This window comes from Monodon monoceros, unplaced genomic scaffold, assembly GCF_005190385.1.
Source record: "Monodon monoceros isolate NGI ecotype Baffin Bay Population unplaced genomic scaffold, NGI_Narwhal_1 Super_Scaffold_2, whole genome shotgun sequence".
NCBI classification, from domain to species: Eukaryota; Metazoa; Chordata; class Mammalia; order Artiodactyla; family Monodontidae; genus Monodon; species Monodon monoceros.
Genome location: NW_021703776.1, coordinates 57,499,640 through 57,523,220, shown reverse-complemented (window position 1 = coordinate 57,523,220; position 23,581 = coordinate 57,499,640). Strand labels below are relative to the sequence as shown.

The following is a 23,581-nucleotide window of genomic DNA, read 5'->3' as shown; positions in this document are numbered from 1 at the left end:
ATCGCCAGTGCCTAAAGACACATCTCTGGGCAGAAAGGCTGTGCAGTCTTGTGTAAGCATTAGTGCTTTAGTGGCTCCAATACAGTCAAGAGCAACAAGATTTATCACCTGAGTGAGCCAGAGCTGGAAAGGAGGGAAATGTCAGACACCAGAGCAGCCAAGAGGACAGTATGTGGAGTCCACTGAGCCACCCCAGGCAGGCTCTAGGAACTGATTCAGGAGGACTTGCAAAGCATTTGGCGTTCCCTCATGAGGAGAGACTGTACTGGTCATATTCAAATTGTATCCCTCATGTGTTGCACAGTGGATCAGGCTCCAGAGTTTACAAATCCTGAGGTCACTGTCCAGGCAGTTCCTCTATAAATATACCTTCAGGAGTTGTACAACAGGAACCTGGCATAGATGTTCAATCAAGATGTCAGGAAACGAATGAAATAGTGATTGGTTGGCTGCTCTCATGACCTTATTTAAACCTCAGACTGGGCTGGCCAAATCCCGTCAGAGTTGGGTTTGGAGCTATTATTTGGGTGCATGTGGTAGATTGCAGCAGGGGTGTAAACCCAAGAACTCAGTTAGAACGGCAGTCCATGGCTGGGTATTTTACTACTTTATTCTGGAGAAATCTTACAAAAAACTAGAAATGTAATGCCATAACTATGTATATAGTCAGTAAGGCAGAAGCATGAGGGTAGAGAATTTAAGGTAACACCCCTTAGGGTAACACCCATGAGGACTTGTCACTGGTGTTGTCCAACTAGAGAACCCCCGTTACTCATTCTAAGGCCAATGCTTAATTCTAGGCAGAATGAGACTGGGGGCCAAAATGAGAATTAATCACCAAAGAGCAGATAAAGCTGATTCATTTCTGAGCTGGAATAAAAGCAGTACAAAGACCTTGAAGACTTGGTTGCATACATATTAAACAAGAAAATCTGGAATAGACACTGTCCTCCTTGGAAGAAGGTGGGAACCTCAAGAAAACATCCTGTTGAAGCAAAGGTTGCTGTTGGCATAACTGGTAGCCTGAGTCTTCAAGAGCTGGGGAGTGTCATATATTCTTATAAGTGGCCAGACTGGCATGAGTTGAAGAAGACCTACCTGTATACACGATCTACTCAGTCTATGTAGTGGTGGCAGTAAAAGGAGTGCCCCAAGCCCTTAACGGCCTGTTTACATCCAGTAAACCTGAAAAGTACCTTAAGAAGGACCTGGAAGAATGACCCAGAAAACCTGAGAAAGAGTTGAAGGCAGTATGGAGAGTTAACAGAATCCAGTGTTCACAGACATCCTCTTGTAGTGCTAACAGATGTCCACGCAGGGCACAGGAAGTGCCCACTTTTGATGATCAGTGTATACCTAAATGAACCAAATCCTGTATGTGGAGGCCAGACAAGAAGCAGAGTCCTTTGGTGGCTTCGACTGGCTCTCTGAGACCAATGGATTCACACTTTCCTGGCAGCTGCCCCATTTTGTGGGCAATAGCCATGCTGGATTTTGGAGATTGCTACTAGATCCCAGAGCATTTGTAATGGTAAGCACCAAGCTCTGGGGTCACTGTACGCCTGCATTTTCTGTGGGCCTACACATTGGGAGGACATGATCTCGGGGGAGGCAAATGGTTCCCAAGAAAGGGGTCTTAAACCCAGAGAGCACTTCTAGTCCACAACCACCATCATCTCCTTCTGACTCCTCAGTTCTCTCACTGTCCCTTTCATTTGAAATATTTTTACTACCAAAATCAGGGGGACAATTTTTTTTTAAGTATAGAGATATATCAGCCATCACTTTCTCTGGGACATAATAAGTTGAAGTGTTTCTTCTACAGATTTTTTTTTTTTTGCGGTATGCGGGCCTCTCACTGTTGTGGCCTCTCCCGTTGCAGAGCACAGGCTCCAGACGCGCAGGCTCAGCGGCCATGGCTCACGGGCCCAGCCGCTCCGCGGCATGTGGGATCATCCCGGACCGGGGCACGAACCCGTGTCCCCTGCATCGGCAGGCAGACTCTCAACCACTGCGCCACCAGGGAAGCCCTCTTCTATAGATTTTTATAGCTTCATGTTGACTTTATATGAAGGGACACCCTTGAAACAAACATTTTTATAAATGCAAGTACATAATGGTAAGCATGCCATTGTAAAGCAATTTTTTAAAAGTTTGCTGGTGGTTACTGTATCTTTGTCCTTCTAATGTCTGTTGATGCCTTACTGAATACACTAAGAATACAGAGAGGAAACTTGGCTGTGTGTACGTGGAAAGAACTCACTCCATGCCTCTGGCCTCAGTGTACCATATCAATAAAGCCCGTGGGTCTGCTGGCCAGAGTATCTTCCAGATCTAAAAGACCATGATTATGTATCTAATACAAAGGCCAGAAATGCCTAGAGTGTGCAGATTTTAAAAAAATAGGATGAGCAGTATGTCATATAAGCAGAGCTTCAGTTCACAGATGAAGAATTAGAGTGGGTTATTTTATGCAAAATAAATTGAGTCCTTTCAAAATATTAATAATTGCCCAAGATAAAGAAAAAAATTTTGATCTTAAAAATCAAAATTTTGTTTCATTTTGTAGGTTATTTTGGCTTGTTTCATTTTAAAAATTTTATTTATTAAATGTGGCCTGTGAAGGTTTTATTTTAGGAATACTGAAACTCATAGCAGGTAGTGGAGACTTAAACATTAGTGAAACCCAGTCCCTTTACTTCCTTCATCTTTCATCTGCACATTTCTGGCACTTTCCACCTCTGAGCTCTCTTGCCTGAACTACCTCTGTTCCTCTTCGCACTCTCTCTGGAGTTAATAATTCCACACGGACAGTTTCTCCTCCAGAGGACAAAGTTGCTACTTCTCCAAAGCTCTCCATTCTTCCTTGCTTCCTCGATGCTGCCTCATGGTGGGGGTCCCTAACACTCATCTCTAGGGGGAACCTGTTTTGGCGTCGTTTTGGCTGAAGCTTTTGCATTGCATTTCCCTGTCCTGTTACTCGGTGTGGTGTGTGTTCTGCCTGCTCTTAGCTGAAGGCCTTCCCAGACTGGGCAGCTGAATGCACCGCACAGCTGCCAAAATTCTAATTCAAGAGCTAGAATTCTTACTCCTGCTCTTTAGACCCTTGTCTGGCCCTGGCTCCAGTCTCCCGCCAACTGGGTCCCTGGCTCGTTATCAGGCCCACCCGGGCCCTGTCTCCACCCCCAAGTGGGCCCAGGAAATCATTCTTGGCACCAAACTAAACTTCAGCCACACCACTACCCGAGCCTCACCCAACCCAACTCTCATCTCAGCACAAGTTGTTACCTTGTGAGCTGGCAGACAGAAGAGATGGGCTCGAAAAGAGGAAATGCCATGGGTGAGGGCACTCATCACCCCCAATTACTGTGACTGTCAGATTGTAAAACTTTTTGTGGTGCCTTTCCTCTATGAAAAGAATTAAGAATCCTACTAGAAATAACACTAGGGATGAATATAGTTTATGGAGAGGGGAATACTATTTCTCTATGTATCTGCACCAGAGGGTAAGTGAAATTTGTCCTGAAGAAAAATGCTAAATTCAGTATACTTGCATAATGAAAAAATGCACTGTTGCATCATAAACTGCTGATAATATGTAGGCAACTGTAAAAGTGCTATTGGAGAATGCAAGCTTTAAAGGTAAAATACCAGTGAAATTGGGGGTGGGGTTGGGGACGAGGAGGTAATTGATTCTTAGCAAAATGTTGGTTTCAGAGAAGCTACCTGATTCAGCCTAAATGCTTAACTGGTCAACATTATGGTTTAAATGCTCACAGGATGGTGTAATCTAGATTGATTGGAAGGATCTCTCTCTTTTAAATGAAGAGAAAGTATGTCCCTTGACCCTGTTTCTACTCCTTCTAGCCTTCACCAATGCACTGTCCTTTCTGCTGTGATAGTTTTGCTCCCAGGGGGACAGATGGATTAATCCCCAGATCTGAGATGGGGCAGTGGGATATTATAATTTGGGGAAATGAAATTAGTTTTCATTTTCCCAAAAGGGGCAGGGAGTATTACAAACGCGGTACACATGTAAAACACAGGCAAATGCACTTGACAATCAAGCACTCTATTTTGAAATTTAAATAAAGCTAAGATTTTCTTCTGGCCTAGAGGGAAACTTCATTAAAATCAATTAGTACAAACCTCCAGAGAAAATGGGCTTTTTTTAAAAGAAGGTTTAAAGAGTAAGTTGCACACAATTACCTTTCCTGGGTCCCCTGTGAATGTCAGTGTCAAACCTAGACAGGTGGCCAGGTGCAAACAAATGTCCCTGAGAGGAGCCTGGGTAACTCCCTGAGTTCTCACTGCAGGGAGGTAAGTGTAATTAATAGATGTATATATACCAGGAATGTAATACACATAACCAAGGAGGCTCCAAACAGATTGCATGTATTACTAACTGTGAAGGGCAGGCCGAGTGAGATAAAGTTGGTGGCAGGCGCTCCCAGGTGAGGCCTCGGTCCAGGGGCGGAGGTTGGGGCCGCACAGCTGTTGCCGCGCGCCCTGGTCCCTCCTCCCAGCTGCGGCGGCCTCACTCCCACCCCCCCCCTCCCCCCGCCTCTCCCCCCGCCGCTCCCGACGCCGCCGCCGCCGCCGCCTCCCCTCTGCCTCCCGGTCTCTCCTCGCAATCCTTCCATCGCTCTCGCCCCCTCTCCCTCCGTCCGGTCCTCTGCGCTCCCCTCACCCCGCCTCTCTCCCCCTCCCCCAGCCCCTCCTCTCCTCACCCCACCCTGCCTCCCTCCCTCCCTCCGCCCGCCCGGCGCTGGCTGAGCCGACACCAGGGGGGCTCTCGATGTAGCACCATGACAGGCATCGCCGCCGCCTCCTTCTTCTCTAATACCTGCCGATTCGGGGGCTGCGGACTCCACTTCCCCACCCTGGCCGACCTCATCGAGCACATCGAAGACAACCACATCGGTAAATGGCCCGGGGGTGGGCGGGGGTGCCCGGCTCGCGGAAACTCCTGCCCAGGCGAGAACCCCAGAATGGCCAGGGGTGGTCAGGAGGGAGGAAGGCGGGGCGGGGAGGGTGTGTGGGAGCCCGGGGCATGGGGGTGGCGGGATGCGGAGGCGCGAGGTGCGGTGGGGATGGGGGCAGGGTGGGGCTGGGGGAGAGGGAGGGGGAGGGGCAGGCGCCCCGAGGTGCCGCAGGCGGGCTGGGGGATTCCGAGGGGCGTGCGCGCCCGCGGCGAAGTGGTGGGAGTGGGGCTGCGCGGGGGAGGGGCGGCGGGGGGAGGGACCCAGCGGCGGGGAGATGCGGCGCGGGGCGGAGGGCGCGGCGGGGCTGGCGGGGCGACCGGCCGGCTCTGGGCAGGAGCGCGGAGTTAGTTGGCCCGGGTGGTCGGAGCGGCTGGGGGCGGCTGGGGGCGGGCGCTGCAAGCCGCCCGCCGCTTCCGCCCGGGCTCGAGCTGTCAGGGCTCGGCGGCGGCTGCAGCCGCTGGGAGGTGGGAGCGGGGGGGCGGGGGTGGCTCCACCGCGGCAGCCATTCCGCTTCCTCCTCCCGGCACCGCCGCCACTGCGTCCTGTCAGCGCTGGTTGCTAGGTGTGGTGCGTCGGGAGGGGGCCGGAGCCGCGGCCGGAGGACGCGGCGCTTGCTCTTTCCCCCGGCGGCGGCAGGGCTCGCTGGCCTGAGGGCGCCCGCTTCTGCCCCGGCCTGGCGCGGTTGCCGGGGCGCTGCGGGCTGAGGTCCCGGGTGCGCCCGCGGGCCGCGCCTAGCGCCCAGGGCCGCGCCGCCCCGGAGGCCCCTGCGGCTGCGTCCGCTGGAGAGCCGTCCCCCAGGACCCGAGGCAGGGCATTTAAATGCGCTCCGGCTCTGAGATTTGCCTTTCAAATGGTGCTAGGCCCGAGGTGCGCCGGCTGCGCCGGGTATCCGCAGCGGCGGCCTGCGCAGCGCCCTGGGCGCCGGGGACTTGGTGGCCGCGGGGGAGGGGGACCCCGCGGGGCGGCTGCTTTCTCTTCCTGCCCAAGACCCCGGGGCCTTTCAACAAGTCCTTTAATTAGCAGAAGCCCTTGCACACGTTTCCACGCTCCTATCCGGAGCTCCTGCGGGGAGAGATGGGTCGGGTTCGTGTGGTTCGGGCGATCCAGCCACCTGCGGAAGGTGTGGCCGGAGCCCACGAGTTGTCCTGTGTGGGCTGGAAGATGAAGGGCCCGCGTGATGCCCCAACGGGGCTGCCTAATCCAGAGAACCTGTGAATTGCCCCCAGAAAGTCATTTCCCAATGAATGCTATGGATTCTGCCATGTGGATGCAGCTCACGTTTCTACAAAGTTGAGAGAATAAATCACGACCGCTGTGTATTTATGCACAAATAAAATGAGGCCGAGCCTTAAGCTCCTTCTCTTAGTATAATGCTTTCTCTTTGCACACAGTGAGTGCTTAATAAACGTTGAATGCTAGTTTAGAATGGGTATATGATGGGACATCCAGAATGGGAAATACTTATTGAAAATGTCGGCAAACCATCTTTCAAAACATAATCTGGATGAGTAATTGTCCAGGTTTTGAAACTTACAAAGTTTTAAAACATCCGTGTAATAACTTTTGCCATCTCCTCTGATAAAGGTGTGACAGAAGAGCTAGGGAAGTTTTGGTAGTCTTAAAAGCAGTTTAATGCAGCAACATATTTGCTGATTCATCATCATGATTGACTAGTAATAACTGAAGGTTCTTAAAGGATAAATCAGATTTTTCATGATGGGTAGTTTAAAATAATACTAAAACTCCAGTAATGCAAAGCTCCAATGGAAATTTTGTTAGTTCAAGTTGTTTCTCTTACTTTCAATAATAAATAAAAAATATAAATATAATAAATATGTATTATATAAATATATAAATAACATTTCCTGACCTAGGGAAGGCTGTCATTGCATATCCCATTCACTCACAGTTATTTTAGGATAAACTAATTAATGTGAGTAATAATTTCCCCACATTGCCTGCCTACTTGGACTAGCTGGTTAAAAGAAAATAAAATTATATTTATTAAAATGTGTTAAAGACAGTTATCCTTCTTGAGGGTTTAAGTCTGTAATCAGTTAGATAATTTAAAACTATTGGTGAATCACAAATTCTTTAAGTTTGTAGAAATTGTTTTTAGTATCGTGCAAACATTTTTAAGAGGGTTGAGTGGTCCATAAATTTTGTAAAACTTTTAAGTGATGGTCACCCCCAAAGGGCTAGTGTTTTTCTCTTAGTGAAAATATTGAACATTTAAATTTATAACAGTAGCTATGACTTAGGTGAATTTGGAGGCGCGGCTAACAATTACTATACTTTGGAATTAGTTTGACATCAGAAAACTTTATGGAAAGTAAATGTTAGATGAACAAACACTTAGAATTCCCTGGCTGAAGAGACCAAGTGAAAGTATTCTGTACCTTAACTGAGGAGAGGCCCCTTACTTTCAAAGACAGCCCCATATGCAGAAAGAAATAAGAATTGACCTCAAGAAGAATAAAAACAACCTACTTAGTAGGCAGTGTCATGTAAATACACTTCCGATGAAGAGACATGAGTGAAAATATACCAGATAAAGCATTTGGTGAATGTTCTATACTACATGTATTGTTAAGTGGAATTTATTGTCTGTGGGTCAGTCTATAAATTTTTGGAGAGATTGTTATTTTTAATGATTGATTTACCAATTCTGAGTCTTTGTCATCAAGTGGCCACATTAAAATGATGCATGAAGACTACTAAGATATATGTTAATATTATCTTTAATGTTTTCAAGGAGTTTGTTATTTAGCAATTATAGGAGTATTAGAGATGTGCTCAAGTAACAGGTCCATCTTGACCTTTCTGAGTTATTACCATTTAACCACTAGTCAAAATCCTTAAGCAGTAATGAAATGAAGGTTTACAGATGGGAATATGGCATATTTCTTGCATGACAGATTTTTCAAGGCCTTTAGTGTACAAAGCCCATAGTTTTCATTATAACTGTATTGTTTAGTTCAGATTAATTAAGTGCATTAATTTGAGAGTAGCTGTTATACGTGTACACTCAGTTCTTGTTGTTAACCAATTATCCATACCCATTAGGAACAAGGATTTGGGGCTGTAGAGCCAAAGGAAGTGTGATTTGCGCCATCATCTGTTTTAGCTCTTCTCCTTTCTGTTGGAGGAGTGCTGCACCTGGGGTCCCATTTTCTTCCTTGCATTTCATTGCTGGTTTAGTCCTGGAGCACCTGTCTCCGTGCACAAGCTGGGTACCCCAACCAAAGCCCTTCCCCCTCAACTTAAATTGCCTAGAAATCCCACAGCCCTGCAGGTGTGAAGTGTTTCTCCATCAGCTTCACTATCAATTCATTCATAGCCTGGCTTTGTTTCCTGGAGATGGGAAAAGCTGATCAGGATTTGTTTGCTTCTTATTGTGAGTAAATACTTGAGTTTGTAGAAACACTCGACATACACATCCTAGGTAGGTGAAGTTGAACTGGTAACTAGGAATCATAGAAACACTGAGAGCACTAAATTTAGCACTGAAGGTCATGTCACAGACTCATGAGATGTCTGCTCCGTCTGTGCATCCCAGTGCTGTGAAGTCTTTGGCTTTTGGTCTGAGAAAGACAACTGTTTAATCATTCTTACTAGATTTGATTATTTGGTACACTTGTAAGAATCAAAAGTATTTTGATTTTTATTTATATACTAATAGATATCGAGCACCAATTTTGCACCAGGTACAGTTCTAGGCACTTGGTATATTTTGGTGAACAAAGATCCCAACCTTTGGGGAGGTTATGTTCTAGTGGTGGGAGATAGACAATAAATAGTCAGCATAAGATGTAAATTATATAGTATGTTGACAGGTGGTTAGTGGTATGGAAGAGACCGATTAGAGCAGGCTAAGGTGGATTGGGAGATGAAGTGTTGGAATTTCCAATTGGTTGGCCAGTATAGGCCTCACTGAGAAGCTGATAGGTGAGCCAAAACCTTGACAGAAGTGAGGGAGTTAGCCATGAGGACAAACAGGGAACATTAAGGTCCAGGCAGAGGGAACAGGAATGCAACTTGCACCTCTTAAACTGAAACACAGATTTGACCAGATTCGGTTATTCTTGTGATGGTACTAAGCGAGCAGGTCATTTAGAACTTTCCCCAGATGTTGGGAGCCGCAGTTTTGCGGTACACGGGCCTCTCTCTGTTGTGGCCTCTCCCGTTGCGGAGCACAGGCTCCGGATGCGCAGGCTCAGCGGCCATGGCTCACGGGCCCAGCCACTCTGCGGCATGTGGGATCTTTCCGGACCGGGGCACGAACTCGCGTCCCCTGCATTGGCAGGCGGACTCTCAACCACTGCGCCACCAGGGAAGCCCAGTTTTGCTATTCTTGACTAAGACTTTTCTGTCGGGGCCCCATAAGGAAGTGGAGCATTGTTGCCTAATGGTGGCTTGCAGTAGCTATGACTTGGTTGGGTCTTGACCCTGAATGTCAGCAGGTTTCTTCTTGTGAGTCACCTCATCTCTAAAATCCGGGTAATAAATCCATGCTGCTTCATTTCGTAGGATAGATTTGTAAACCATCTAATTAATAAAGGTCAAAGTCTCCGGAAAGAAAAATAAGGTAGTTACTATCAATAATGTAGGATTTGGTTCCAAGGACAGTTTGGTAAAAATTTGCATTATCTTAAAGCCGTGCTACTGTATACTAAATAGATGGGTGTATGATATGTAGTAGGCCCTTATTATTCCCACTTTATAGGTGAGCAAACTGAGGCACAGAAAGATTACTTAACTCGCCTAAGTTTCTGTGACTGGTAAGTGTGAGCTGGAATTTGAATTTCAGACGGGTATGCAGAGCTGGGCTTGTGCCAAATTGCCAGACAGCTGAAGAGCTAGACAGCCCTGGCCCTGCTCCCCTTCCACCCCCAGCCGGTCTGCTTCCTCCTTCAGGAAGTAACTCTGACCCCTTGAGATGAGGATCATCTCGGAGGCCCCATGGTGAGCCCCGTTTGCTTGGTTTGGAATATGCATCTCTGCCACTTGTCCGCCATTTGACTAAGGACAGATGACTTAACCACACTGAGCTTCAGTTTCATCTTCTGTATAATGAGGCTTATAACAGCCCCTACCCCGTGGAGTGGTTGATGAGGGCTAAGTGAGCTACTATGTGTAAAGTACTCACTTCAGTAGTAGTAAGTTATGTACGTCATCCAGTTTCTTGCCATTTTGTGTGTTTGCTAAGTAAGTATGTTGGAATCCTATGAAGGTCTACATTAGAGGTTAATAGAATGTGGGTGGTATCCACCTACAACTATATAAAATCACCAGGCCTGTCCCAGGAAAGACTGAGAGTCAGAAATGGGACACCCACAGTCCAGCGTTGGGGTTGCAGCCTCTGGCCACCTTCTCTTCTGTGTGGCCAGAGGTACTTTAGACGCTGGCAAAGGCCTTTGCCGCTGTGGACTAGGAAGTGGTGTCAAGGCCAGCGGCTTCCAACATGGCCTTTCCTTGTGGCCTGCGTTTAGTTGAAAAAAACCCAAGACTAGAAAGAGGCACTGTGCCTTGGGGCTGTGGGCACATTCCCACGAGGGCATTTCCTGTGGAGAGAAGGAATGACTGAATGAATAAATGGATGAATTAAAGGCTTGTCACTGCCTGCCCTGCTCTTTGCCTGTACCCTGTGGCTTGGTGGCAAGATGCCCTGTTAATCCCTCCCGTGGTTCACTAGAAAGTCCCAGGTAGAGAGCCGGGGAGATTTTAAGTGCGTGTGTGTGCATGAGTGGGCGCACACACGTGTGCACACACCACCCAGTGGGGGACCCCTAAATGTAAAACTTCCTCCAAAACACCATCTTTAGTGGCTTTTCCATTTGCCCACTTGTCACCTGAAAGCAGTCAAATCACCCTTTATAAAACCTTGCTAGTGAACATCCTGTCTCATAAGTTTCACAAGTTTTCGATTGTTTTCTCCTGTCCATGTTTTCTGATGTATGACTGAAACGCACAGACAGAAAAACTCTGCCTACAGCCAACTAACTAGACAGAAGCCTTCGTGTTCTTTGGAAACTAGTTTCCTTTAGAGTGCAGTTATTTTGGTGACATTTCCCACCTTGACAATTCTAGAAGTGCAAACTGACAGCTGTTTTCAGAAAACCCAATTCTGTTGATGACAGGGAAGAAGCCTCCAGACTGGAGCAGGCTGGTGATACTTGATGAGAGGGGCTTTCCTAGGACTGTCTGGAAGCCAAAGGCCTTGAGTTTTAGACTGAGGTCTGAGAGACAGGGCACAATACTATTGAAGCCCTTAAAAATCCTCCCTTTTTTTTCCAGCTTTTGCTTTTAGGACAAGAATCATACCCCGCATGTCCTTAGGTTTCCCTCCGCACCCCATCCTTACCCCTGCCCCCAGATCTTAACAGTGCAGACATGGTACAGACTGGGTACTACTGAAGAAACATCAGTCCTTGCTGGCTTGCAGCTAATACATTTTGTTTCATGACGAGGTAATAGATTTGTTCCATACTGACCTGGCTAAAGTGTTATTCTTGAATAGCAGATGTTGTTTTATTTAGAATTTGAAAATCGGAAACTGCAAATGTCAGAAACTTATTATATGTTTCTTTAAATAAAGGCTTTCATTTAATATGCTAAATCAGTTGAAAGAAAATTATATTTTCCCCTTGCACTGAGCACTGTAATCATGCAGTAGTTTTCACCTATTTTTTTTAAAGTCCAGCTGCAAGCACAGACCAGATTAATGGATATTCTCTTTAAGGGTGAAGTCTTCCCAATAACTCTCTCTCCACTTTGGCAGCCGTCAAAGTGCCTCTTTTGGGTCACTAACTACAGACTCTCTGTCCAGCACTAGAGAGCATTGATAGTCTCCTGATGGCCTGGCTCACCCACTGGCCTCCTAAAGGAAGCCCTGTTCTCTGTCTGCCAGGCTCTAATAGTGCCTTTCTTCTGAGATAGACCTCCTTGAAGGGACAAGATCTGGATACCATGCTGTTAATTTGAAAAGACTCACTCTTTGGTATTATACATATATAGAATTAATGTATATACATAATGTGTAGATAAATGTTATATATAAAATATATAATACAAATACATATATAATGCATACATAAATGGCGTATGTATATGTGTGTATTTATATATGTGTGTGTATATACACCACACAGATATATGTATACATATATACATATGTGTATTTATAGGTGGATATATAATATATACATTTCTCTTTCTCTCTAGATCACTGTGCATAGTGAGGACTACCACAAACATTTTTGAGTATTTTCTATCTACAGTACTTAGGACTGTACTTCCTGTTTCCAAAGGATTGAAATTTATTTGGAGAGACCAGACATGTACAGACTGAGATAAATGATGAAGAATAATTGGGACCACAGAGGCAGATTTATTGTGAAGCTAATGAATTGCAAGCCCCAGGGCCCCTCACTTGTACAGTATATGTTTTACCATTTCTGAATATATTGCTTGGGCTCACCCAGCCCTTTCCAAGGCCCTAGAGGAGCCCACCAGTGTACACAGCCATGCATTCATGGATGACATCATAACTTGTAAAATTTGTAGGGTGTAAGATTTTAACAGCAGTCAGGTAACATTATCCTTTTCCACTCTGACTTCCCTTCTGTAACATTTCTCCTTGGATTCAGTGACATCGGAATTGAGAGTGTTTCTGAGATATAGCTAAGGGGCAGTTGAACTGGGGACACTTTTAGTTTGGGTTGAGTGGGATGTATTTATTCAGTTCACAGTCGTCTCTGTGTCTAGTTAAGTTATTCCTAGCCGTCCTAGGGTAGGAATCACTTCCCAGGAATGTCGTCCACCTGGGGATGTGCCAATGTGCCAGCTCACCTAGGGTCTGTACAAAAAGGGGCAGGGACGGGTTAATATTGCAGCATGAATCTGTACTATGACTTCTGCTGGTGGGAATATGGTTTGAATATGGTATGGAGCCAGAAGCTAGTCTGGAAAATTCTTCTACTTATTAGATGTATAAAATTGTAAGTAGAAGATTCAGTTCTCATCTAAGTGTCTTTGACATGGAAGTTCTTTCTGTTAGGAATATACTCAATAATGTAAATATACATTTATAAACGCACCATGTTTTTTAATGGGAATTCTGTGCTTAAGTTTCTTGTTTGACGTGAGTGTGTAAATGTGTAGATACACACATACGTAAACACGTATCAGTGACAACAAAAAACACAACAAACTGATTACTGAGTGTCATCAGTACAAAAAATATTTAAAGTTGGTCAATGCACAAGGAAACTTGGAATGCCCTGAATTCTTGTGGCTCACATGTGAAAGAAAATTAATAAGTGTTTACAAATTTGACAACAATCCTAAAAATTTATATGGCATCATAAAGAGCTATGAGGCTAAAAGTAACTTTTCTGAATTATCAATAATAAAAAATAAATTTTGATCACCCATGCTTGAGGAAAGACCAATTTATCTTTGTGTCGTATAGAAAATGATATTAATATGAATCATTGTCGTATGAGAAGTAATCAAGAGTGTGCAGCCCCAAAGAAGTATTTACAGCAGTGTTTCAGGTGATAAATTAATTCACATACTGGGTTCTTTTTCTGAATTTCGATTTTGTGGTGTTTTGGTAATGTCAGCTTTAAAACTTTGTATTTTGCTGTGATTTTTTAAAATCTAAATAATCACTTTTCTAAGCATTTTGTATTTATAATGTTGCAGTTTTTTTCATAAACAGGGTCTAAAGCTGCAGGCCCTGTAAAACTTGGGTCCATTTCTTGGTACTAATTAGAGAGTCATTACTATGTGCCAGATACAGTTCTAAACAATTTTCATACAGTATCTGATTCACCCTCACAGCAAGCTATGAATTAGACATTTCTGTCCTAGAAGTACTGCCTTCTAATTTTGAGTTAAATATGCTGCCATATTAGTTAAATACCTTATCTGGTGAAATATGACTAGAATGCTTGTTTATTTTGGTAAGATTAAAAACCAAACATTTCCCTCAGTAAATAGCATCATCATAACTGGTCCTTCCTTCTTTGTGCTGTAGCGTTGGCTCATGTCTCTGCCAGAATTGTGTGCACCGTACTTTATGGTAGCCACCTATGGACTTTGCCTCCCCCGGAAACTTGGCCCCTTTCTGTAGGACTGGGCCTTGCCATCCTCCTAGCATCTTCCTCAAGAAGTGTTTTCAGAAATGAAATGAAAATAAAAATCAAGAAACGTCTTGGGCTGTGGAAAGAATAAGTTACAAAGGGAGCTTTGGGCAGTGAAAAGCATTTTTGAAGCTAATCATCTCTGGAGGTGTGCATACGTGAGGACTTACATATTTATTTGTTTATGTGTATATGTTAATGGCACACATACAAACACTAGTTATGTAATTAGTCTAGGGTAGTTTATATTAAGGAAATTTGAAGAAGACTTTTTTTTTTTAAAAGGGAGATTTGAAAAGGAAATCCACTTCTTTATTTTTACACTTGGAAATTGAACTTGGTTAATCCTTTTCCAGGTTGAGAATATTACGAAGCTTAGTTGAATCATTTTTTGCCTGACCTACAGTATTTTGTTGTCTAGAACATTCTAGGGCTTAAACAATGCTAGGACAAAAAAGTATCTTGCATCCCTTCCACATCTTTGCCAGGGTTGTTTGGTGTAAGGGAGGCCAGGGGCTGCAGTGGGGAGAAGCTGGGGCTGTGAAGCTAGACAGAATTGGATTTTGAATCCTGATTCCACTTGGACCGTTCTGACAATCTTATTTATATAAAATAGTAACAATAGCTACCATCATTAAGTGTCCACTAGTGATGCACTGGTTAGCTGCTTTATACGCATTGCTTAAGAATTCAATATGAGTCCCATTTAACATAAGAAACAGACCAAGACGTAGACCAAATAACCCAGCATGAAGTACACAGCCAGTAAAATGCTCAGGGGAGTGAGGGACAGGCTTTGCTCTCAGGTGTCCCCATATACCTTAGCACTTGCTCTTCATAAACTGTGACTTTTTATGAGATGTTTGCATTTTAATAGAAGGCTGTTGTATACCTAAGTGTCTTACACACAGAATGGCTGCATTTCCAAAGGGAACAAATGTTTCAAGGCTTCTGAGAAAATGTTTATGTAGGTTAGGAGAGTCCATGAGCATCACAGTAACAGTAATGAAAACAATAATTTGGCAATTCTAAAAGGGTTATAATTACTGAATTGTCTAAAGATGCTGACTGGTTTTCTTTCCTTTACCGATACTTATTTATGTGGGGGTGGAAGACTCTTTTCAAACATAATACCTAACACTGTAAACACTTACAAACTTCTCTTTTACTTTAGATTTTCAAAATTAAAATAATGTCATTATGTTCATGTGCATTATTTTAAAAATCTGTTTGGACCTATGATACCTAACTGGACCCAGCTATACATACATTGTGAATTACGAGCCTTGACCTCTTGGCATGTGTTTAGAGCCCTCCCTGATGGACATTTCCCTGGCACTGACTGCACACCTTAGGTCACATTTCTGTATCATCAGACCTCGAACGGCTGGTGCAGGAGCACATCTGGGCTTAAAAATTGAAGCCCCCCTTTTCTTACCTAAATCATTCAGTGAAAGTCTCTCGAATGCTAATTTAGCTGCCTGATTCTCAATACATGGCATAATTATATAAGAAATGGCAAAAGCAGGGGAATCTATAGAGTCATATTTATACAGCTTACTGTTAAGTAAACTGAATAGCATGGTAATAAGCATAAATAAGTGTAAGTTATGCCCATGCTTCCTTAGGTATCAAACATCAAATAAAGGTGTTGGGGCTTTTGAAGCTTTTTTGTAAATTCAAGCTAAATATGTATTACGGAAAGCTCTAAAATTCCAGATGAACTTTTCTAGGCCTCTGTCCTTGTGGAGCTAATCTGTTGTTGGGGTATCTGACAGGCTGGTGTGTCTGTGGGCTAAAACTCCTTTTCAGGACTCCCAGCAGGTGTCACACAGGCCCCAAGTAATTTATAGATAGTTTAGATTTTAGATCTTTATCGAGTAGATCTTTTGATAGAATATTTCTGACACTAGACGTCTGGAGTTTGGCACCAACTCAACCCAATGGTTGACAGTGTGTGACTTAAGTTAATGCCTTTCAGTGTTCTGCTTGGGCTGGAAACTCCCGTTTGTATGTTGGCTTCACTTCAGCACTTTCAGGGGCCCACGCCAAAATGTTTGCTGTAAAAATATGCAAACATCAGACCAAAAAATTTGATCAAGAGATGTTAAGTTATATGTGCTTTTCATTTCAGATGTTAGAATAAAGAAATGATATTTTGTCAAAACCTGGAAAGACGATAGCATCTTAAGTGTCTGTCATATATGTTGGAAAGTAGTGAGAATGTTTCTTATCTGTGGGAGTCAGTCTTATTGATTTATAAGTCACACCCTGTATAGCAGTAGAGTTTACATCAGTAGTGTTCAACAAGAACAGAGTTACTTGGATGAACCTGGAAAAAATAAGGATGCCTGGGCTCCACCCCCAGACCTTCTGATGTGCTTGACCAGAGGTGGTCTGGGTCTGAGCATCTGTGTTTTTAGCACTTCAAAGTTGAATCTATTATGTTGCCAAGGTTGGGAACCCAGTGGCTTACACTAATTAAATAATTAACATTGTGAGGATTAGGGAGTGTTAAAAAGGAATTAAACTTTTAAAGAGCTGTAACCTTTTTGGGTTTCCATTCTAATAGATGTAATTTTTAGTTTTACTGGAGGCAAGCATTTAATATAGGCGAGTATGAAGACCTGATACTAACTCAGGTATGTAGTTAGAGCAGAAATGCTCAAACTGGGGACCTTGTGGCCTAAGCGTCTCAAACCCAGATATCCTCAGGACACAATGTATGAGTGAACTGACCAAGTTCAGTGTAATTTGGAGTAGAGGGAACTCTGACCAACCAGAGAGCCCTTGCTTCACTGACCTGCAGCTCGGTGTTCCCAGGTCGGAGTACAAGGCCTTTGTCCGCAGGTTCTGTTATTATAATTATTATTATTACTGCTACTTTTAGAAGCTAGGAATTAAGATTTTTATGTGAAATCTATCTTTAAATGTTTGCAACTAATACAAGTGGGTTTTAAAACATTGTACGAGAAAACTACAGCATCGTACCTAATCACTGTATTTAATGAGAGATTGTAAGGATGGACCCTGTGTTTATAATGGAGTTCATGTGAATGCTGAGATGCAGAGTAAACTTTGAAGACCATTATTTCCAGCAGGGAAGCTATGCAAACTACATAAAGTGTAATGGAAAGAACATATTTTTTTCCCCATTTCTCTTTGTGAAATGGTTGACTTTTTTTAATACGAAAACTTAGTGATTTATCATTTTTCTTTTATACCAAATTCTAAAAAATGAGCCTTAGTTTTGAAAGTGTATTAGGATCATTTTCAGTGGTATTTCCCTCCTTTGGGGGAAAAAAGGACCACTCAAAAACTCTATCCTAGGTGTTTTCATCACGACAAAGAAAGAAAAAAACCTTTTGCAGATGGATTGAATATCGTACCACTAGAAAACTGGAAGGAAACTTAGAGTTGATCTAGTCTGATTAGCTAATTCCATAGATGAAGAATCCATGGTGATTTAAAGTCATGAGCAGGCAACAGAACTTGGCCAAGAGGGGTTTAGAGCACAGCCCTGGAGCAGCAGCAGTTCAGCTTAGGGTTCCTGGAGCCGGCTGGCCTCACTTGGAATCCTGGCTTTGCTCCTTCTGTCAAGTGATATAATCTCTCTGTGCCTCATTTTCTTCATCTCTAAAATGGGAGTAATAGAACGTATCTCAAGGTGTAGTGAGATACCACACACACGTAGTGCGTTAGCTGTTGGAACTCTGGAGAATTCTGAAGAGAAGAAAACTCTCCAGTGAGTTCCCTTCATTGCCTCTGGAGGAAGCGGTGTGGAGGCGTTTCTGTAGGGTGGTCAGGGGCGCTGCCTCCAGTCCCACTGCCTGTGTGACCGTGGCCAAATTATTTAATTTCTCTAGACCTCAGCTTCTGTGAGATGAGGAAAGTCAGTATTTATCTCAGAGTGCTGTTATGAGGATTAAATAAAAACATGCATTTGAGGGGCCTGGCAACCAGAAAACACCCCATAAACGTTAATACTGATAGAATTGTACCGTCTTCTTGCATCTGCGATGATGGTGTTCCCAATGCCACATTCCTCAGATTCTTCTATCCTCTTTGTTTTCATAATACAATGGAAGAAGGTGAATCCAAATAACCTTATACATTTCTGTTCTTTGTTAAGCATTTTTACTTTGAGATCTTTGGTGAGATTTGATTTCCCTGGAAGAGTTTTGGTTTGCGTTTGAATAGGTCGTACTGAGTGGTCGTCGGAATCCATGAGCTGTTAAAACATTCCACACACAAATTCTTGCTGTTTCACAACGTACCAGCCTTAATTTAGTATTGTTTGTCTAGATCTAAGTTTTTGAGACGTTAGATCATGTGATTAGAAAAATGACTTCCATATTTGATAAATATTTTCTATTTGGGAGAAAAGGCATTTTAGGGGTCTAGAAAGATTTATTAAACTATATAAACAGAAAACACAATTTTTTCATGTTGTACCAACTAAGCAGTGGAAAAACAGGATATGATTTTGTATGAATTGTTTGTGATGGTTTATTGTGAATCATTCGAAAGGATTTGTAGGACTTTTATGAAGAAATCCAAGGACATGACTGTTGGACTCTTAACAAAATGCCATGTTCTCCTTAAGTGGCTGTGCGTCTCTTTAATAATAGTTCTTGAAATGTCACATACTCAAATGCTGGAAGCTTCTCAGGAAAGTCCCAGGATAGGCCTTGTTTTAGAGGCTTGGGTGGCAGTAGTTGAGTTTTTTACTGATTGCAGACGATATTTAAAATACTTTATTCCTAAATGGTATCTGACAATGACTGAAATCCTTTTCAGTCCTATAGAATATGTTGCCACTGGTTATCCCCTTTCAAGAGTATGCAGGGATCCGATGCAGTTAAGCAGCTGGTCCAGGCTTACGAGACTTATCAATAATTGACTTTAAAAATGGTTTCCACCTCTTTAATTACTGAGGGTCCCTTTAGTTATTTTCCTTCTCCCTCCCCATGGATTCTAAGTCTTGACAGATTTCTGTCCAACAACCAACCTGACTTGGTAAGTAATTAAATGCTTTGTTTTTCTGCATTTTCATGCAGCAACATCTAAAACTCTCAATTTATATAGTTGATCAATATGTATGAGTACTAACTATGCGGGTACTGTGGCGAACAACGCAATCAAAGTCCGTGCTCACAGGAGAAGCAGACAAAACACAAATACATAAGATAATTTCAAACAGTCATAACGCTGTGGAGAAAAACAGAGTGAGGCAGGAGAGAGAGGCTGAGAGGCCTATTTGAGATAAGGTAGAGGGAGGCATCTCGGAAGGGACCTGAATGAAGTAGGGGATGAATGAGCCATTCAGGTGGTATCTGGGGGAAGAATGTTTCAGGCAGAGGGACCAGCAAGGACGCAGGTCCAGAGCAGGAGTGTCTGGTGTGCTTGAGGAACAGCAGGGAGGCTGGGGTGGTGGGAGCAGAGAGAAAAAGGAGGAGGGGGTGGAGGGTGGGATAAGAGCAGTTGTCAGGGACCTCCGCGTGTCAACATGTGTCAGCCAGTGTCACCTGAAGGAGTTAAAATAACTCCAGCCCCAAAAGATGTTGTGGAATGTTGTGTAGCTTTATTATGGTTATAGTTTTCACTATGCTTTTTGTAACATCCAAATAGCTCACGGACCCCATTTCCACCTTCAAAGCCCTGTAGAGACTGGGAAACCCTAATTGGCCTCTAGATCTCTTCAAATCTAGTTTGCTTTTTGTTTAAACCTAAAAGCTCTATTTATATTTTGCAATCCATGTTGAGATAAAGATTTTTGACTAATATAATTCATTTAGTGTTTGCTGTTTTATTTTGGAGTGGGAGTGAAAAGGATGATCAATAATCATCATGCATAAAAAGATAATGTTTGGTATAGTTTTCAAACTCTGGGGACCTATGGATTTCTTAAAATTTTTCTTCAGGAGCTTTGTGAAATCTTGTATAGATTTTAGTGCATATAAATGTTGGCAGAAAGGGGGGGTGTGGGGTGAAGAGAGGAGAGAATGGTCTTGACAGCAGTAACTGAAAACATACTGACGGAAGGACAGAAAAATTACTGAGGGAGATTATGTAGACCTGAAGATATGAGCCTGAAGATACTATTTCACCATCAGTACTTTTTTTTTTATTCTGAAAGGTAGTATTTCATGTAGCTCTTCCATGAAAAATAGATACTGGTTTTTCTTCTGCATCTTTTTTTTGTTTGTTTTTTGTGGTACTTGGGCCTCTCACTGTTGTGGCCTCTCCCGTTGCGGAGCACAGGCTCCGGATGCGCAGGCTCAGCGGCCATGGCTCACGGGCCCAGCCGCTCCGCGGCATGTGGGGTCTTCCCGGACCGGGGCACGAACCCGCGTCCCCTGCATCGGCAGGCGGACTCTCAACCACTGCGCCACCAGGGGAGCCCTCTTCTGCATCTTATGGGGAAAAGTTAGTATAAACATTCCACTGTCAAAGTGAGCTTTTGTTTTTATTGAGAGTACGTGAACCTGTTCTCTGTATTCTAATGTGCCTGTGTCTTTGTTCAAGTAATTGAGGTATGGTGTGTTTTGGGTGACAGGATGCCTGTGCAGTTAATACATTTTAAGGGAAAAATCAAAGAGTGTGAGATACTGAGAAATACATGTGTTTGTACCTGTAATTTAGCCTTTCCAGTGAATATAAAATGATGAAGCATTAATCAACTACTGCCACAATAATGCATCATAACAAACTACCCCCAAACTCAGTAGCTTCTAATGCTAAGCTACTGGGCACTTACGCTCATGCTCTCTGGTCTACAGGGTGGCTGTTTTGCTGGTAGAAGCTGGATTCAGCTGGGCGGCCCAGCTTCAGGCTGCCAGTCCACTGTTCTACTCAAGTCAGGCACAAGTCAGCTGATGTGCACATTCTGGGGACCAGGCTGAAGGGGCAGCAGCTACGAGGGGCATGCTTTTTTCATGGTGGCCACTGGAGTGCAAGTGCCACACCAAACCAGGGAAGCTCATTTAAAGGCCTCTATTCATGTCACGTCTATAAGATTCCTTTGGTCAAATCAAGTCACTTGGCCAGGCACAGAGCTGATAGGGCGAGGAAATATATTCCTCCCTAAGGGGAAGAGGCGGAGATGCGAGTGAACAGCGATCCATTATCACAGATACCTTTTATCAGAAATAGAAAAAATCCAAAAGCATTTGAAAGCTAGTACAGAGATATAAATTTTCTCTAAAATGATCATAATACTGTAGAAACATGAAGTTGCTCCCAGAGATCATGGGAAGCACACCTTGGGAGTCCCCAGTGAGGAATGAATAAGCATTTCACATGGGGAAATTAAGACTTAAAAGCAGTTAAATGATTTCTACTTAGCCACAAAGAACAGGGGAATCTACTTCTCTAGTTAGCAATGACCCCTTTTCTGTTCTGAAGTTAATTTACGAATCCAAAGGCTTTGATTTGGGTGGCCCAGTGTTCGGTGCTTGTCTTCTTAGTTCCTGAGTTGTTTGGCAAGGCTCAGAAGGTTGACAACACTCCCTGTGCTGCCCTTTCCTGGCACACAGAGCTTTAGAAAAGCTTTGGGACTGCTTTGGGGGATGGATCTTGTGCCCCTTCTTCCTTCAGTTCTGAGCCAACATCACAGAGGATGGAAAAGGGCTGACCTGGCGGTAGGGAACCTACTTTCCCCATTCTCCCACTGTGCATCCCACCTTCTGGTGGCTGAGGGAGTGGTCACTGGTATTGGACACCTCAGGTTCTGGTTGGGCAGCTCTGTGATTTGGGGCAACTTACTAATGTATAATTTTCTCATTTGCAAAGTGAGAAATGTGCTATCTACCATATAGGGCTGTCGTGAAGGTTAAGTAAGTGGCAAATCCTAGCACAGGGTCTGGAACATGTTAAACGTTTAATAAAAGCTGATAATGCTTTTATTATTATCTGCCGTGACAGGTACTGCAGACAGCATTCCATTATTGTTATTTCATTCCATTATTGTTATTTCTGTTTCTCCTCACTAAATCGTGAGCCTCCAAAAGGCATGGTTTGTGGCGCTGTTTCACCTCTGGTCCCCATTCTGCAGCAGCACTAAGTTTATGATGTAGGAACTTAAACTGATATCCACTGAATTGTGTCCAGACATGTATCTTCTGCCATGAAGCCTTCAGCTCCAAGAACCAGATTAGATTGTTCCTAAAAACAGATTTAGTCATTCTTTTTTCCCTTTCACATTTTGTCTTGAAATAAAGACTTTTGAAGCCATAGGAATTTAAAGGTTTTGAGTTAGTTCCATGCTTTGCCTTTAATCAGACACATTCTACAAACTCAAGGAAGCCCTGGCTGCTTTATGTTATTGATACATCAGGAGAGTTGATAAAAGTACAGATGCTAATTTTCATTGTGTGTTTACAAGACTTAAAAGGCATTTAAAGAAATTTTGTTCTAATATTCTTCTAACTCCTGTCCTTTGAGTTGCCTCTCAGATGGTGTCTGTGATCTTACCATCAGCCTGTTCAAAAGTATTGTACAAGCAGCTCATGCAGGTCAATATCAAAAAAATAAGCAACCCAATCCAAAAATGGGCAGAAGACCTAAATAGACATTTCTCCAAAGAAGGTACACAGATTGCTGACAAACACATGAAAGGATGCTCACCATCACTATTCATTAGAGAAATGTAAAACAAAATTACAATGAGGTATCACCTCGCACCAGTCATAATGGCCATCATCCAAAAATGCTGGAGAGGGTGTGGAGAAAAGGGAACCCTCTTGCACTGTTGGTGGGAACGTAAATTGATACAGCCACTATGGAGAACAGTATGGAGGTTCCTTAAAAAACTAAAAATAGAACTACCATGTGACCCAACAATCCCACTACTGGGCATATACCCAGAGAAAACCATAATTCAAAAAGAGTCATGTACCACAGTGTTCATTGCAGCTCTATTTACAATAGCCAGGACATGGAAGCAACCTAAGTGTCCATTGACGGATGAATGGATAAAGAAGATGTGGCACATATATACAATGGAATATTACTCCGCCATAAAAAGAAATGAAATTGAGTTATTTGTATTGAGGTGGATGGACCTAGAATCTGTCATACAGAGTGAAGTAAGACAGAAAGAGAAAAACGAATACCATATGTTAACACATATATATGGAATCTAAAAAAAAAATGGTTCTGATGAACATAGGGGCAGGACAGGAATAAAGACACAGACATAGAGAGTGGACTTGAGGACATGGGAAGGTGGAAGTGTAAGATGGGATGAAGTGAGAGAGTGGCATGGACGTATATACACTACCAAATGTAAAATAGATAGCTAGTGGGAAGCAGCCGCGTAGCACAGGGAGGTCAGCTCGGGGCTTTGTGACCACCTAGAGGGGTGGGATAGGGAGGGTGGGAGGGAGATGCAAGAGGGAGATGATATGGGGATATATGTATATGTATAGCTGATTCACTTTGTGA

General features: G+C 43.5%; 1 protein-coding gene across 2 annotated transcripts in view; it reads left to right on the top strand.

The window, feature by feature from the left end:
* The first annotated feature begins 4,595 nt into the window (after nt 1-4,595).
* JAZF1 (JAZF zinc finger 1) overlaps nt 4,596-23,581 on the top strand; it is a 336,892-nt gene continuing 317,906 nt past the window's right edge. The window contains exon 1 of one of the 2 annotated variants that reach the window (XM_029233246.1): nt 4,596-4,923. In XM_029233246.1, coding sequence (XP_029089079.1) covers nt 4,809-4,923 — 115 coding nt within the window. In that variant the 5' untranslated portion in view covers nt 4,596-4,808. The remainder of the gene's footprint in view (nt 4,924-23,581) is intronic. The other variant, XM_029233247.1, reaches the window with a different exon arrangement.